Source organism: Patagioenas fasciata, chromosome 3, assembly GCF_037038585.1.
Source record: "Patagioenas fasciata isolate bPatFas1 chromosome 3, bPatFas1.hap1, whole genome shotgun sequence".
NCBI classification, from domain to species: domain Eukaryota; kingdom Metazoa; phylum Chordata; class Aves; order Columbiformes; family Columbidae; genus Patagioenas; species Patagioenas fasciata.
This window is the reverse complement of record NC_092522.1, coordinates 103,837,610-103,855,999: the sequence shown is the minus strand read 5'-3', so window position 1 is coordinate 103,855,999 and position 18,390 is coordinate 103,837,610. Positions and strand designations below refer to the sequence as shown.

The window sequence follows — 18,390 nt, the reverse complement described above, 5'->3', positions numbered from 1 at the left end:
CCCTGAAACAGTCTTTAAAGTCAATAAAAGACAGTCCCATAATGTGAAACCAGAGAATTCCTCCTAGAATTTGCATGGTTCTGCTCAAATTTTCTCTTCTTTGACTTCAGCTCCATTGAGGTAAAAAGCAGATTTTCACTGAGTGCCACCTGGAGCACAAGGATCCCATTGCCCCACCTCCCCTCCAGAGCTCTGCCAATGGGTAGCTGTGCTGTCCTAAAATGTCACCTCACTCTGAACATTAGACACTTACTATTACACCTGCCTGCTGTGCCGATAGTGAAAGTAGACATATTACTGAAGATTACTAATTTAGGTTTAAAGATCAGACAAATATCACACCCTGCTTTGAATTAGGAGGATGAACTAAATGCCGGTTTGAATGCTTTTTCCAGGCATAGCTTCTCAGATTTCTTGTGGAGCAATTTATTTATGAGTATAGAAGAAAAATGGAACAATCAAACTGAACAAAAATTTAAATTAAAACACATCATTTAAATAAACAGTAATGAATGCCAGAAGCAGATTGATTGTTAGTAGTTCCTCATTACTGGTGCAGCAGTGGCACAATTGAGCAAAGCTTTTAACCTGTCAAGAATAGAGTTACAGCATCAGCCTATAATCTTGGTTTCATCAATATAGATCAAACTTTTTCCCCTCTACCTTTCTGATATAAAACATTTCCAATAACAAGATTTTGTAGTATTTCTCAAGCAATACAACACATATCAATTACTTGCAATTTTGTGATATAATTATTGCAGAAGAAAAGACACCATTGTGTTAATTGTGCTTGTTGTATACAGGCAATTTACACAATTTCTATCCAGGGTATAAATCCTGAGTCTGCTTCTACTGAAGTCATAGTCAAGGTTTTGTATGTCTTCAAGGTAGAAACCATACAGGACCACAAAACAAAAATGGAGTGCTTCATATGCTTCAGGGAGCAGAATTAAGGTTGTGTGACTCTTTCCTGACATTCAGCTAATATAACATTATCTTAATGGAGGTGTATGAATTATATGAAAATAATGTATATTTAGGTGCGTTGATAGATTTTATCATCGTTCATTTACAAGCAAAATCTCCCAGGCATCACCAAACATCTCAATCTTTCCAGTCTCTGACATTCATCATTCTTTCATGGAGATAATCAATCTGCACTCATCAGAATAATTCCCCAATGCATGAAATTAACAACAAGGCTTTGGCTGTCTATTAATATTGTGCTAAAGATTATGAATTGAAGTGTTTTAATACTTTAATTTAATTACAGCAAAGCAGACTAGCATGAATATGAGAGATTCTAACTTCTATGTTTTATTAGGTCTGATTTACGTATTGAAATGGAAATAGAGTTAGATCTTTAGTAAACGGTAGGGCTGTAATTATACACATGTATTCACCACTGTGACTCAGTGACACGTGCAAGTAGCCCAGAAACCCTGTCTCATGTCCCCAGCAGATGAGGATGACACCAAAATGCTGCACTGCCAGTGCCCAGGTCTTGTCTGGTCTGACTGGGCTTTAAATCACCAATGCTTGTCAACATGATCCTTTAGGAAAATGAAGATGAAATAAATGTTTATTTAATGTGTGGGCTGAGGTAACTGTGAGATTGACCAGAAAATATCAGTCATACAAAACTTCTGTCAAGATCTACATTTCTGCAGTAGGGCTAAAACCAATGTCCCTTACTCAGGCTATGTGTCTGAGCTATGAACTATAAAATTCAGCAGAGGAAACTAAAACTGAACTTCACTCACTGTGAGACAAGCACTGCAACCATCAGCCTACAGAACCATCCTCACTCTCTTTCGGCCCCGGGAGTAGCTGAACACAGCATGGAACAGGGGATGTCAGGGACCTGCTGCAGCACAGTTCCCCAGCCTGGCAAAGAAGCATCTCTGACCCACACGGGCTGTTTGTCTGACGTCCTGAGCTACGGACCACCGAGCGAAAAGGAGGATACAAGACTGTCAGTTAAGGCTTGCCTTTATTAAAAACACTGAAAACTAAATTAATGCAATTTGTTTCAGATCAAATGAAACATTTCTTTTCTATTTTGGTTTCTGTATGTTTGTTCAGGTTTTAACAACCAAAACATTGCTTTACATATGCCAAGAACTCCATAGAGGAAAGTGAGGTGTTTGGTGATCAAAAACCCCAAAGCAATTAAAGTACTTTATTTCATTTGACCAAGAAAACAAAAACAAAACCCCAGTGAATTACTTATGCAGCCCTCAACCACTTAACGCTTTCACAAATGGGTGCCACACAGGACTGATGAATTATGCATATTGCTGTTTAATTTAGTGTTGTGATGCAGCTGTACCATTTGTCTAACAGAAAACTGAATTGAGTTTGGGAACCACAGCTCTACATATTAACACATGCTTTTAAAGTTACAGAGTTTGTATGCTTCCACAGAATTGGAGCCTAAAACTTCCAAATTATCTCTTGCTTCTACTTGTGGTTAAGCAGATGTTTCTCTGGTCTAGAGAAAGCAGAATTAAAATGTAATACCTACTACTGAAACACTGTTTTCACATGCTGCTCAGTCCCCTCCTGTACTTATTCTAAATAACAACAAAATGTTAAGCTCTGCCAGAGTTTAATGTTTTCTGTACCACAGGCTGCAGATCTGTTCTGCTGCACTATTGTAGCTTCATTCCACCCTCTGCATCCTGTTTGAATTGTCAAATTGGTTTCCTCAAATCTAATTAAAAGATGTCAGAATAATTCCAGTTTCACCCCTACCTCTCTTTATTTTTACCCCAAACATTATTTAAAGATCTGGAAATTCTCCAGACAAAATCAATCTTCCATTGAAAATCCAGTTTATAGTGCTTTTAAAGTGTTGCTTTTTCAGCATTAGAGAAGGATGTGGAGGAAAGGAAGTGTAGGAAAGGATGTGTAGGAAGGAGGTGTAGGAAAGTATATTGCTACCTACCAAAGTATGGTATTTATCCCCGCAAACGTGGGAGTCCAGGAGGAGTTAGTTTTCTAGGGATAAGCCAGTCCCCCTAGGCACTCCAGTCAATAGAAGGAGGCACCTTCAGGAAGAGATTCAGCTCGTCGAAAAATAAGTGCCCAACATGGCTGAGCTGATGAGGTCAGATTACTGATTATAGAGCATCCATAAATTTTTATTTAGACAGGTGACTTTTGGAAGCAAAGTTAAGTAAAATGAATCTGGTTCCTTTCCCCAGTGCTTATGCATACTGTACACTGACTGTGGGGAAAGCCCAACAGACCATGGGGGATGGAATCCGGAGTCTGGGAGCACCCCCTTGTGTCCCACCTCGAAGCTCCTGTGCTTAGGACTTGGTGTACTTTCCTGAGCAGGCAATCTGTAACTCCTCATGGGGGCACTAAGATGTGTCTCAGAGACGTGATTCCTCTGAGGATCTCATCCTTACAGTAGGAGTATGTTATAGTTTAGTCTATTAACCTAACCCCCAGAACAGACAGGATAAAGAGAGCTCATCCACACAGCTGAGTGAAGTCACTGATGACTGCAGAACCAGAAGATACTAAGGTACATGTAAAGCTCCCTTTGATGTCAGAGGGAACAGGCATCTAACTGGTTCTTGAGGCAGGACTATTTCAACAGCTTTCAGTTTACATGAACAAATGTAGATGGAGGAGGGGTTGTTGTCATTTACTTTGAGATCTAAAATTGTTCTCAAGAACATGTGTATGCATGCTCACTTCAGGAAGCTGTCTGTATTCTCTCGGGTTTTTTCTACTTCCTAAAGCATATACAGTCTTGGCTGTTCCGACTTACTTATCTAATATGTGTTATTGCCAAAGGGTAAGGTGCCATAGAGCATTCCTGTATCTCCTCCTTTTTGAAAATATTTTACAAGTATAATCACAAAGAGCAAAACCAAATATTTGCTTCCTTTGTAAAATAAACAGTAATTTCAGCTACGTATTTTTGAGCTGGATTTTACATTTACTGCCAAAAGACACCAGTTGGTAATAACCTGTCTGTATGCTTAGTCCTAGGTAAGATCCGAAGTGCTGTTGGAAGCGCTCAGCTCCTCATGTCTCAGAAATTCCAGCAATTTTATTGGCTGTGTCAGCAAAATCTGGTAAGTCACAATGTCTGGCTGTTCTTGAAGAGTTTAAGGCTATTCGTGCATAGATATTCCACAAAATGTAGCTTTAAGTTTCAAAATTTAAAATTTGCTTCAAAGGCAACAACAAAATGAAGTGTAGTGTACCCAAACAGCAGCATTCTGAAATATCATTTTCTTGTCTCACATTTTGTCTTACTGCACTTTTTTTTTTCTTTAACTTAATCTTAAGTATGGTGTTAGTGCATTTTTTTGTCAAAGCAAATATGTAATGTCAGTAATTTCAGTCTGGCTGTGTTCTGTCTGGTTTTGCTGCTTTTATTAAAGAAAAAAAAAAGAGAAGGGAACAAATGCAAGTATTCTGAGACATAATATTATGGCTTGTTTTTGTAATGCCCTAAAATAGTAACTATATTTCTGTTAAGAAAGGAGAAATTTTTCACATTACAGGAAGTGGAGAACCGTAAAGTAGCAGAATAGCAGAGAATATGTGATCCAGCTTTCTACCTACCTGAAAAAAGGACTGATCTTGGAAATAGGAATATACGTAATGTTCATAAAATTTGGCTTCATAATTTGCAGTGCCAATTATATATAATATGTCCTAGGGCTAAAGGAGCAGATGCAGTATATTACTTGTGAGGCTTACTGCTATTGTTCTGGAAGTTCATTAGGCACTAATTCAATTCTAAATGTTATCTTCATTAATATGACAGCAGCCATCAGTGATACAAATGTTGTGGCAAGATGATACTGATCAATTGAAGAAGGTAGTTCTTCTAGCTTCAGCTAGTAGCAGAACGCCTTTTCAGCTCACTCAAAAGTCAAGTGTAACTTGCACCTTTTGACTGCTCCTACACCTCGCACATTAAAGGTGCTGAATTCTGGTGCGGGTATGACAGTAGACACGACCTATATGTCTGGCCAGATACATTTCTTTACTTGTTAGTATTTGCCACATGACTTCTTAAGGTAAAATATTCATTCTGCAGAGACCTACTTGGTGCTTTTTACCCATAAAATTAAACATCCAGAATTCCTGAAACTGCGATCAAATATTACTGAGAAAGTCATGCCAAAAATGTCCTACCTTCTGATAGAAAATGATAAGATATATGGTCCTCATTAGGAAAGAATCCAATTATCCACTTCAAAGGCTCTGTCAAAACAAGAATTTTAATAGCTGTTACAGAATGACAGAGGAAATATGCAAAGGCAGGCAAGCAGGGGATGGCCGCGTTTGTAATATCAAATATATCATGTGTGCTCCTATCTAGTCATTTGTTTCATAGAGAAAGGAGGAAATCTTCATCAATGTCTAAAAGTTTCTCACTGCAAATTTCAGTGTGCCCTCCATTACCTGATTGATTAAGCTATGCAAACTTAAGATTTGGAGAACCTAACCTCCACTCCATTTATCTTCAAGTGGGTCCAGGGCTAACAAGCACACTTCCTGCTCAGCACAGCCATCAGCTATGTGGAAATGTGAACAACTCATTACTGCAAAAGAAATAGGAGCACAAGGAGAAATCCACAGCTTTGCAGACAACATGACCAAAAAAAGGGCGAGATTTTCTTTATTATTCCTCGTTCTTATTTGGATAATAAACCTTTGACCTCCATTACAGCAGCTTTTTCCCACTCTGAAGATTTAGGCTCTGAATATTCTTCAGCTTCATTAAATCAGCAATGGGCTCTGCAGAAAACAGCAACTACAGAACTGGACTTTTAGCTCATTTGTGTTTTGAGGCTTTTCTTCCTATGCCTAATGACAGAGTTTGTTGTTAAATAGTCACTTAGTGCATAAACACAACAGGCTTTCCGTATGCTCCTAAGGCAGCATCTCAGTGCCACACGGGAACACTGCCAGATAGCAGCCAGCTAGGGCGTTCCCCTGCCCCAAAACATATTGTACTTACAGGGCTACCACACAGAAACTTCTCTGACAGTGTCCAGCAACAAAGAACAAAAAACAACAGCATCTACAGCCATTCCAAAATGCATCAAGGGTTTAGGAAGAGAAATGTACTTATTCAACACAAAATTTAACCAGGAAATTCACACATCACCTGTAGACTTCTCTAAAGGGTCACAGAAACTTCAAGGAATACATTTGGTTACGTTCTGGGTTAAGGTCTCTTACCAAAGCCTCTCAGTCAGGGTAAATTCATAACTTTCTAAGCTTCGACAAAGTTTGTGGGTTTTTTTAAGAATCTGTCTGGCTATCTCCTACAGTGTACTGTTCCAAATAAGTGCTATTAAAAAAAAAAAAAAAAATCACTGATTAATAACTACTCCTTGCTACATTATTCACATTATCTCTTGTAACACCTTTTTTTTGTTTGAAGTGTCCTCCTCCATACTCTAGTCAGCACAGATCCTGCTCAGCTCATGAGATCATCGCTCAATATGTCATGGATGCAGGCAAAAACAGAGCAGCTCGAGCATCAGCAGGGTACTTTTTGCTTGCTTCAGACTTCCTTTAGAAGGAGGGCTGCAAAGCTGAGTTCCAAGAAAGATTCAAGTAAATGAGCAGCTTCTGCGAAGAAACAAGTTTAAAAGCCAATCTTTTCAAAACTTAGTTAGCTGTAATAGACATCATTTGCACCAGCATTTGCCCATGGAGTGCGGATCCATAGGCACAGCAGTGGGAGGCAGCCCTCTCGTGTCCAGCCCACGCACTGCACACTCCTCTGCGAGCAGCCGTGCTGGAAGCTGCCATCACCCCAAATACTGTGGGCAGAGTGGGGTGCACAAAGGTGCAGGAGAACTATTCACCTCGATTCAGAAGAGTGGCATCAATTTCTGGCTGTTTAGAGACTGGGGAGAGGGACTGAAGAGACCAGGTTGAAGAGAACAGATTGTAATACAAGACAAGCTGCTGCGGGACTGGTCCTGACAAATTTCTCACGAGGAACTGGTTCCTGAAGCCTGAGTTATTGGTCTCTGTAGAGTAACTAATACCACTGACATAAATTTTAAATGGTTTGGGAGTTAATTGGGATCTACCCAATTAAGTTGTTTTCAGTGAATGCTACTCTAAAGTTGTATACTGATTCCCAGAAGTCTGTTATAATTTATATGACCACTTCTCTTAAGTTGCTGATGCTCCCTATGAAAAGGAGACTTTCTTCTAGTCAAGAAGATTTTGAAGTGGATAAGCTTTTAGACTGGTTCTTGGCCCAGATTCCCAGAGGAGTTTAGATAGGGGTGAACCTTCACATTGTCACGGCCAGCTCCAGGCACTCAGGTCCCACAGTAGTATCTGCATACCTGAGCTTGAGTAACAATTCCTGGTGTCAGACCCCCTAGAAATGTGCAGTTCAAGGAAAGAATTAAATAGAAATGCTGAGTTATCTCCCAGTTTTTAGGCAACTATGTGGAGTTGTGTTCAACACATAAAATGCCTTTGTGCACTAGATTTGTAAAAGACTGGACACAGAGTTTTACTTCAGCAATAACACCAGTATTTCTCACATAGTAAACTAGTCATTACAGCTTTTGGCCAGGAAGGGGGAGATCCTTCATGATGTTGTTTTGCCTTCTAAGCAGCTATCATGAATGTAATTTTTAATCAGAAAGACTTCAGGCTGGCTAGAATACAAACTACGTTCCTCTTCCATTTAATAATCGGCAGGCAGAGGCTGTCAGCTTGTTCCTTTTCAGAAAGGCAGGTCAGCACAGCATATGGTGCTGAGGTACTTCCCGGATTCACGAAGGTTCACATATGACATCCAACTCGTCCATGTTTGGGTTGTGTAGGAGGCACAACTTGCCAGTCACAGGTCCCAGCCGTAAAGCGTGTGTAGCCTCAGCACTGAGCAGCACCGTAGCCATATAACCTGGCATGATGCCTTTCGTGCCTCAAAGCACATTGTTTAAAGCCTCCTGGTCTATTCACATTCTCTCTTTTGTGTGTGACAGGACCCGAGTGCCATGCCGAGACCAACTTCCCAGGACCTAGCAGGTTTCTGGGACTTATTGCAGCTCTCAATTGAAGACGTCAGCATGAAGTTCGATGAACTGCACCAGTTGAAGCTCAATGAATGGAAAATAATAGAATCACCTGAAAGGAAGGTAAGCAGACCATGGACAATGCCATTTACTCCCCATTTGTAGTCCTGCAGTCTCCTTGTGTTAAATACAATAGTGAAACATGGTAGGTTTCTAACCCTAGAACGCATCTAATTGGCATGCCCCGATTTATACACAGAAACTTTCACCAGGTGTGAGGGTTTTTTCTTTTTAACAATGTTGAGCTGAATTGTATAACCAATAATACGGATTTTGTTAATTCACTCCGTAACTCTTTTGTTCAAATTATTGGGATTGACATTCTAAAGGCCAGAACTGAAACATGTTCTGCTTAATTCAGACTGAGGACAACAGCCCGAGAATTCAATCAAGGTAAACTCAGCACTCTGCTATATTTGGGGCAGCTCAAATCTGAGCACTACAGTGTTTAATCCTGCCTGCACAGCACAACTGATATTAGGAGTGTGGTAAAAGCATGTGGCTTAACATAGTGCAGGTCAAACTAAAGCTTGGCCCACAGAAGTCTGGAGTACAAAGAGTACTTCTGGCAAACCGCCTGCACCTCTGTCCTGCAAGTCCACCACCTGGGAGACACCCCAGCCATGATGCTTACAAACCAAAGGTGGCAAATTGCCCACAAAAGCAATATATTTCTGAAACTACCTTTCCCCCTTTCTAGAGCTCCATCCCTCACCTTGATTATCCCACTGCCTTTGATGATTATTGTATCAGTCAGATGAAGACAGCACTTGGTTTGAGTCAGTATTGTTGGCCTCAGGTGAATATTTGTTTGGTTTGGGAGGAAGTAGGAGGCATTTTGACAACTCTTTCATTTCTTCATGCTCCTCTTGGATTTTAATTTTCAGCCAACTGGTTGGTGGATGGTGAGTTTGCAACTCTTGCTTACTAGTGACAACTGGAAGTAAGAAATTATTATAGTGACAGCAACAGTGATGTTCCTAAGAGAGAAATAACTAAAAGTAAAAAGAAAAAAAGATGGGACAACAGGAATGGAGCCCTTATGTTCGTAGCTGAAAATAGGAAATAGAGAAAATAAAGAGCAGAAGAGCTGGCTGTCATGTGGAACAGCGTTTTAGGCTGTTGCACTATTCCTGTTGAGTTGAGAATGTAGAACTATGTTATTAAATAACCTTCGTTATTTAGTCTTGGGTAATACATTTTGGTAGTAGACTCAGAATTAGTTTAAAAAAAAAAATCAGTGAAGCATCTGTAAACCATAGGCACATCCGTTCCATTTTTGTATTCTTTTAATCCTGCTGTGCATCAAATTAACTGTGTTCTCCATAAGGAACAGCTCATACTCTGGACTATTACTATTACTTTAAGAAATGATATAGCAGAAAAATCGATCATAATACCACACCATACATATGAAGTTGTGGAGTCTCTGTCTTTGGGGCTCTTCAGTGCAGTATTAAATATGATGTTGAAAAACCTGCTTTAATTCAAAGTTGCATCTAATTTCAAGTGGGCTTTGAATGGGGGTTGTACAAGATCACCTCCAGTGGTCCTTTCCAACCTAAACTATTATATACTTCCATGATTCTACATTATGTTTTTAAGGCCCCTATATGATATTTCAGAGTCTCTAAATGGAGTAAAACATCCATATCGTACTTCAAAACAATTATTGATTTAAAACCTGCAGAGCAATTTACAGCTACTTTGGTACCAAAATCTACCAACTCTCACTTTATAATTTGATAATTCTTCAATATAATTTTCTTTAAAATGGTCCAGGCTGGCAAACAGAACAATTAGCCCTGTGTTCTCTCTCTGGTTGGTGCTTGCATGTTGCCATTTAGCAATTCATGGAGGAGACTAAACTAATAGACATGTATACACAGCTGCTATCTCATATCCAGCTGAGCCTAAACTCAGTATGATTAATGTAATTTAAAATCCTGTCCTGCTAATCTTAGACAGTCTTTTCACTTGATCAGACCACACAGATGTGCTGAATTCTTATTGGAGAGCCAGTGTGTGTTTCTGTTTACAATGTATGTAATAATGTGTCAGCTAAAATTAAACAAATTCATAGCAAAGCGAGGTACACAGATTGCATGTGCAGGGTACCCTGCAAGGACAGGAGAAGGAAGCGTAGTCTTTTTTAAGGCGCAGGACTGCAGAGTTTGTAATGGCTGCTGAACAACAGGGTTTTTGTCAGTGTCCCTAGTGTGGATAGCTGTTCATGTAATTCGTTAGTCAGCTGATTGGAGAGCACAAATTGAGCATGCTTGATGTATGTAACCGGTATTTTGCACTTCATGTCTTCGATTTGCATGCGCTGCTGATGGTACCTTCCGCACGCAGTTCACCCTCCCTTTTAATACCCTATTGCAGGAAGAAAGAAAGGTTCCTCCTCCTGTACCAAAGAAGCCCCCAAAAGGAAAATTCCCTATCACAAGAGAAAAATCTCTGGATCTGCCCGACAGACAGCGACAAGAAGCCAGAAGACGGCTCATGGCTGCTAAGAGAGCAGCCTCTTTCCGGCAGAATTCAGCCACAGAGCGTGCAGACAGCATCGAGATATATATCCCAGAGGCTCAAACCCGGCTTTAAAGACAGAATGCTGCAGAGTTCCTTTTTTAAACAAAATGCTTGTACAGTTTGTCACTTACCTGGTAATTTTTGTCTCATTCTCTCCACTAAATATGCCCTTGCTGTTGTGTTCTTTGTGCCATAAGCACAGTGGAATGCTTTTGATTTCCTCAGAATTTGCTGAGCTCACCGCAAGAATGACTTCTTTTTGTATTTATTGTCTGACTTACAATCAGCTACAATGGATAGGGCTTGTTGAGACCTGACTTATCCAGTATATTCTCAGAGGACAACAAGAAACACCTCTTGAGATGGAACCCAGCTTACTTTTTTTGTTATTTATATTTTTATAAAATGTGTGATAGTTAGGGATAAGAATAACAAACTATAAATGGGTGCATCTCACCATTCACTAGAGGCATTAGCTAATCCAAGTAGAAGGTGCTACAAATGTAAAGAGCAGGAAAGAAAGAACCCATTTATTTCTCTGACCTCCAGTTTCGTTTCCTAGAACCCAGCTAACATATTTACCCATGTGCTCTGCCACACTTCGCATCTTTGTTACTGCAAAATAACATTAGGCCTCTCATGTCATGTCAAGTTTCTGGAGATGAACAGGGATATCCAGCCACTAAAACTCCAAAGTTCATCAGAAACCAAGAAGCATACAAGTCTGGTGGTGCTGGGAAGGCCCACTGAGAACCGTTTGCTGTTAGCAGTGTAACGACACTCTGACACCTAAGCAAAATTATAATGCAAGAGGACTTGAGTGATGGGTGAAAGGAAAATGGAAGCCTTAAAAAGTTAGATCTTCTGTAGCAAGATGTGTAAAGAAAAAGATATTCTCGCTCCTTTGGAACACTCATTGCATTTTTAACAGTTCTTTTGTGTGTTAATCTTTATTTTATAAACCTTCTCTTTCATATCAAGAGCTGTGCTACATGTAATATTTCAAAATCTCAAAATGTTATCTCAATTGAGTTTCCAGGGTATCCTTGAGAAAAAAAAAAAAAATCTTGCTTGTTTAAAATGCCAGTTGTGATGTTGTAAACAGTTTAAGAAATATGAATGTGAGTGGTAAGTATATCTAAGTTTAAATGGTTATGTTAAGGTAAAGGTGAACTGTGGTTTACAGTTGTATTTTTTTTAGAACTATTTTTCTATGCAGTATCATTTATGGCAAGAATAAGCTTCTTGCTTGCTTCAGACATTAAAAAAGAAAAAAAAAAGGAAAAAAAAAAAGAGTTGAGATAAGTGATTTCCAGCCATGGAATATAAGGAAAATAATATATTTTCAAGCCTCACATTGTCAGAAGAGAGAAGCGGTAACTACCACAGTCAAGAGGCTTTAATTTAAAACAGATTAAGACATAATTATTCCACTTCACCTACCTTCCAGAGCCAACCCAGCACTTAGAAGTCTTCAGGTGAAGACGCAATAAGATGAGTAACCCGCAGCCCCCAGTTCCAAGGTTTGAATCTTACTGAACACGACTTTATCTCAGTCTGAACCCAGACAGACAGACAGCCCCAACTCCCGCGTCCCCTTTTACCTGCTTTAACAAATGCAATGTATTTAGCCATAGGCAGAACAGCTATTTAATTATACTTAAGCACTTTGGTTCTTCACCTGATGAGCACTTTAAATCCGAATCCCATGCACCCTGCAGCCTGAGAAATGACTGAAAACATGAAGTATCGTAGGTTATGCAGATCTGACATTGCTTCAAATCTGTTTTCTTTTGGTTTTGGTTTTGGGTTTTTTTCCTTCTCTTTTTCCTACATTGTGTAGTATTAAGCATGAGTTCTGTCTTTGGAGCACAGCTGATAAAGCATGTTTAGCTTCAAGATATGAATCTTCAGAGATGAAGTTTTGAGAAGTTTCTGTGGGGAGAAAACCCTGTAAATTGAGCCTGATATCTGGTATATACTTTACCAAATAGCCTTAAACTATATTTGGAAGCAAAAACCAAGACGAATGTATACCCTTCAAAAAGTTAAAAAAAAAAAAAAAATCCCTGAAATATTCTTCTATCGATGAAAACATTATATTTCCCATCCCTCATGTTTTTCAAGGCATTTTCTATTAAGGAAAGAGCTGAATCCTAGGTCATGTACAATATTGATGCTGCTTCCTATATCTGTTGTACTATTTTAAATACAAATGTACCTGTGGACATTGGCATCTTTAGTCTTGACAAATGGTATCTTGTTTAAAGTGGAGCTGCTAATTAGAAATATCCACACAGAACTAAAGCAAATGTCTTTCCTAGATCTGAGAAATTTAAAATAGGCACACACATATACACATACATATCTATATGTATGGCAGCTGATACATTTTATCTAATTTTCCTTTACACTTCAAGGAGAAATCACAGTTGACTTATTCGATTGAAAACCCCCACCTGCAGCAACAGGTCATGTAATTAAGACAAGTTCTATTTGATTCTACCAGTAATCAGACTTTATAAATATAAATCATAAAAACAACAGATGACAGATGAGCTTAGATCCCAGCTGACCTAATAATGCTGACTTGGGGCAGTCTGTATAAATCTTTCATTTTAGAATCATATTTTGCTAGTTTTTTAATATGTTAAAATTTTATTCGATGTTCTCAGACAAAAATAGGCCTGCGTGAATTATGCCAACCCTGAATTTTACATTTCCCATGCCACTACAAGAAAACGTTCAATATAAGCTTCGGATATCTATGATTTCTGTTTGTTCCACTTTTGTTCCCCCCAACCCCCCCCAAAAAAATAATATCAAAAGTAAACTAGATGCCTACTGAAAAGTCTGATAATATGTTATCTGTGCATGTTACATTTCAAAGTGCAATATATTAAATTATTGTACAGGTAACATTCTATCATTAAGGGCAAATAAGCCATTTTTATTTACATGTTGTACATCTGGTTAGTTTAGAAAACTAACATTATGCTTATCATACTTGTGTTGCAAATAAATCAAAGTCAAATTGCTTCAATCCCTGACGTGAGAAATACAGCATGTGGTATCTTATTAAACAATTCAATTGTAATCTGACTCCACATCATAAAAATGAAATTCAGTTACAAAACCAATGTAGGAGGAACATCGTAAATAAATATAAAGATAGAAAGTGGAATGCTTTCTATGCAGAGACTTCATGGTGTAGACCCACACAGAACAGCTGGATATAGCAAAATAGCTTAGTGTTTAATTAAATACTGATTGGACTAATATTTATTTTAACAGATGAAAATTATAAAGTCTCTGTTCATTTCTTCATTGCCTGTAAAACACAAGTATAATAAACAGAATTCTGAAAATTTAAATAAAGAAAAAGACCCGACTGGTAAAATCGTTGATATTCGCCATACTTATTTTTGCTTTGTGTATTTTTTTTAGATTTGAGATTCTTTGTAAATTGGTGAAGTACATTATGAAGTGTTTTATTATTTCATGTCAACCTGAATAGAATGGCCTTTGGCAGCGTGCAAAGACTAATAATATTGTACAGTTTAATACCAAAAAATGACAATTGTCACTATGTTAGATTTGAGATCAATCAGGAAGGAATTAAAGCGTGCATAGGATGGTGTGTGGATTTCATATATATATATATATATTTATATATATATATATATAAAAATATATAGAATACATTTCATATAATGGAAATGATTTGTTTTAAAATAAGCCCATGTCCTGCTGTATCAATACATTACTTTCATCTTCTTCAGCACTGCATCTAGTATAAAGCAAGGGAAGTTTTGGTCACTTTGCAAGGAAAAGAAGCATGCACTACGCGATGAGGTGACGCACGGTCTCCTCATGCCCTTGAGAGGCTCCTGGCCCCATGGCACCCTCAGGCAGGGCCGCTGCTCCACACCTGGTCCTCCCCACATAGGTCTTGTGCCTCCAGATCTTCCCATCCCAGCCCTTTGTGTTCCAGGCCTTGAGCCTGCCCGACCAGGTTGGAGGGTTTGATGTCCTTCTTGGCGCTTCGGCATTGGCGCCGGTAGCAGGGAGCACACCGGGGACTGCTCCATCAATGGCTAGTTTTGTGATTGTTAATTTGAGGTCTGAAGCTGGTTTGGCAGCTCCAGGGGTCAAGCTATATACACTGAAAAGCTGTGAAATCCCGTGCAACAGCAGCCTCAGTATAAGACAGAGAGCTTAAACGAAATTTGGAGTGGTGTTACTCCCATTACTGTTCCCAGAGCATCTTACGATGTAGATACATCACCCTCAAACTACGTTTGAGGTGAGGATTATCAGCAAACCCCTTAATGTCTAGAGAGGTTCTTCCTGGTGTGTGACAGGTTGACACATTTACACAGTGCCTTTCGTCCAGAAGGATCTCCAAGCACTTTATTAGCTGGCACACAGACTCCAGGCTGGGCTGCAGCTGGGGAGGTTACCCTACCGATGGCCTGGTGAGCCAGCACAGCGGGACACGGGGGCCTCTCCTGCCTGTCCCCACACTGCCGGGGAGTTTCCTTCCACACAGCCTTCCCTTACGGTCCAAGCCTGTGACGGAAGAGAAGCAAAGACTCACTGAGTCAGGAGGAAGACCTTGAGCAAAGTGAAGGCCAAGGCAATGCTCACACTGTCCCTCCAGGGTGTAGGGCAGGGAATGAAAAGCATCAAATTAAGTTTCCAGAACAATCTCTGTTTTTTCTGTTCATTACAGTAGCAGTGAAGGTCCCTGCAGTGGAAGAGCTCCCCTGGGAGGGCACCACAGGAGAGCCCTGGCCGGTGCCAGGTGCAGGAGCTGATGGCAACTGCAGCTGAGCCCTCCTGATCGGGGATCTTGGCAAGGGTCTCCTTTGCACATGCATCAGCTCCCCCTCCCCAGCACTTTTAGCAGGAGAGATCTGTCAGGGGCATGTGCTGCAAAAGCAGCCTTCCCCTGTGGCGTAGCTGTCAAGCGCCCTGTTCTCTCCTCCAGTCTGCCCTCCAGCCCAGCTAACACGGGGGATAACATGGAGCACGGGGCTTGGGTGTAAGAATTATACTTTGGTTTGGGCAGCTGCTCTTAACTGAGACTCAGCTCTAACCCTAAGGGTTCTTTGTATGGCAGAGCAATGGGGACGTGTCTCTGCACTGGCAGGATCGGCAGACTAGAGGCAACCATTTCATGCTGCAGATAACAGAAAGAGGATGTATACATACATACATACATACGTATATATATATATATACAGCAATTTTTCAGTGTCATGGTCCCAGACAGTTGGACCCAGGAACCACAGTCAAGACACACGTTCCTGTAGACCTGCCACTTTCATGCAGATCAGCCTCAGCACTGACGGCCATGGCGGGTTCACTGCCTAGTGCAGCCTCATGGCCATTCTGCAATGATTCACCATCTTCACCTCCAGGGACCATCTTTTGGGAACAGCTGCTTTATGGCATACTCATATGCATACATGGACTCCCAGCAGGAATTAAGCCCTCTGTATACATAGAAATTGCTTAATTTATCTCTGAAATGCAGCTTCCTCTATGGTGTAATGCTGCAGCTGTTTAACTACATAACAGGCTGTTCAGGACAGCAAGTATGAAAACGAAATTGAAATGGAAACTTGCCCAAAAGATAATTTGGCCAGCATGTTTAGGCTGATTCAGCTCCTCTTAACAAAATAAAATCCTAATAACTGCAAGAGGCCATGCCACTCATTATACCTAAAAAACATATTCCAGATCCCTTCTCATTAAATGCATATCGCATTTCGTAAATGATGATCACAGAAGATTCATGGTCCCACATTTCCACGCATGGGTGTTTCTTCCATTGCCCTTCATTGCTGAAACAGAACTGGGCTTTTGAAGTCAGATTGTAGATAATATAAAATAGTATGCCTACATGGCTTGCTCTTTAATTGAGCAAACAGAATAGTTTTCATCAGCTGGCAATTTAATTCTGTTTTATTAAGGCTAAATTGTTATTTTTCTAAATTGGTTTTGTTGGACAGGATTTTTTACTCCTCTAGGACAAAACCATGTATATTTTCACTGAAGCTTATAAAAGGGGCTTGTTTATTTGAAGATGTGGTCATTATTAACCAACACAGCCCATTAGTGAGAATTTTTCTTCTCCTTCCATTACTCTTCTCTCATTCAACACAGCATTTCCCACTCTTAAAACTGGGCTGTCATACAAGATTCTTACTTGTGAGATGAATTATTTCAGAGCTTCAGGCTAAGTTATGATCTCATTTGTATTAGAAACAATGCTAAGAACCTGAAATCAGACAGAAATGTCAGATTTGAATCGGTATAATTCAGATCGATATCTGACACAGCAAGCCCTGCTGAGGTAGGAAGGACTCACCACTCAAGTTAGTGAGTGCCCATTTACTTTGTTGGATGTAGTTCTTCCTTTCAGGTAGGTCACAATCAAGCAGAGGGCTTGGTAGTAGGTTCATGTCTCTGCAAAAGTCACAAAGAAATACTAGCTTTGTTTATAATTACCCAGGAATCCACATGCTTATATCCATGCTTTGATTTATCCTTTGGAGGTTTAATAGTATGGCCATATAATTTTAAAAGGGCTCAGCATGCATGTATTCTTTAGTTCCATTTATATATTAATTTCCTGAAACAAGAAAATGTCCCTTTCAAGTAAGCTGACTTAGACTGCTCTAGAACTGTTCTTTCCTGAAGAAAAGCCACTACAACTGTGCAGGGTTTTCTGTGCAGAGACAAAACTCATACTTTCATTCACCATGTGACATGCCAAAATAATCAAGTGTGGCCTAAGGACTAAATTAAATGCCTCCTATAGAATTTCAAGGAATGTTAGAACCAGGAAACTAGCTGTTTAGTTATAATTAAAAATATATATAAATATATATAAATATATACACATAAGAAATCATATCAACAATGAGGATGAACTGAGTGCCAAATATTCACCATCTGTATAAAGCTACACTTCACTAGAATTAAACTATTTTATGTAATTCTCTTTCTCATGCTTTTATGGTTCTTTTGATAAATTCTATTTAGTAGCATGCAGGATACCTAAATCGAATGTACAGTACGTTGTTTCATTGCTACAATAATTTCTTGCTTCTCAGTAATATCTTCTTTACCAGAATGTTATTTGTTACTTTGAAGACATATTTGAGAATTGTTTTATTATTGAGTTATTCTTTTTTCATGGTTCTCTGCTCACCTCCAGCTGATTGTAAGAAAATGTGCTTCACTATTTTGCCCCATCACTCTTTTATGAAGCTGCCTCTTTCAATCGGTTTATGTATTGTTTATGTTCATCTCCTGTAAATAATTCTGCAATTAAATTTTTTGAGAAAAATAGAGTACACTCTTTTTTACAATTTAAGTTTTGCAGTAGTTAAAAAATGCCATTTCCAATAAGAAAATTTGTATCCCACACTAAATTATTGCTTTAGATATGTAGCCTTTTGAGTGTCAAGAAATTAATTTTCAATGAAATATTTTTGATAGGGTTTTATCTGAATTCAAAGGAAAACATATTTGAAATCTGAAGGAATTCAGCAAATAATAGAATCAGTTATTGCAATGCTATTGATATGTTTTGGTTAACAGTCACTAGTACTATAGGTATATAAAATTATGCACTGACTATTGTGTGCCATTAACAGAACTAACAATAGTCTTTTTGTGTGTAAAACATCTGATACTGAATTATTTGTAAGCACTCATTATTAGGCAGAAGAAACTGAAACAG

The 18,390-nt window shown here is 39.2% G+C and overlaps 1 protein-coding gene across 12 annotated transcripts in view; it reads left to right on the top strand.

The window, feature by feature from the left end:
• Window positions 1-17,967, top strand: part of DLGAP2 (DLG associated protein 2) — a 463,673-nt gene extending 445,706 nt beyond the window's left edge. For 10 of the 12 annotated variants that reach the window (XM_071807014.1, XM_071807012.1, XM_071807011.1 and 7 more), the window contains 4 exons: window positions 4,009-4,100; window positions 8,010-8,162; window positions 8,987-9,004; window positions 10,485-17,967. In XM_071807014.1, the coding sequence (XP_071663115.1) occupies window positions 4,009-4,100; window positions 8,010-8,162; window positions 8,987-9,004; window positions 10,485-10,703 (482 nt within the window). In that variant the 3' untranslated portion in view covers window positions 10,704-17,967. The remainder of the gene's footprint in view (window positions 1-4,008; window positions 4,101-8,009; window positions 8,163-8,986; window positions 9,005-10,484) is intronic. The other 2 variants (XM_071807021.1, XM_065835046.2) reach the window with 1 other exon arrangement.
• The last annotated feature ends 423 nt before the right edge of the window (window positions 17,968-18,390 follow it).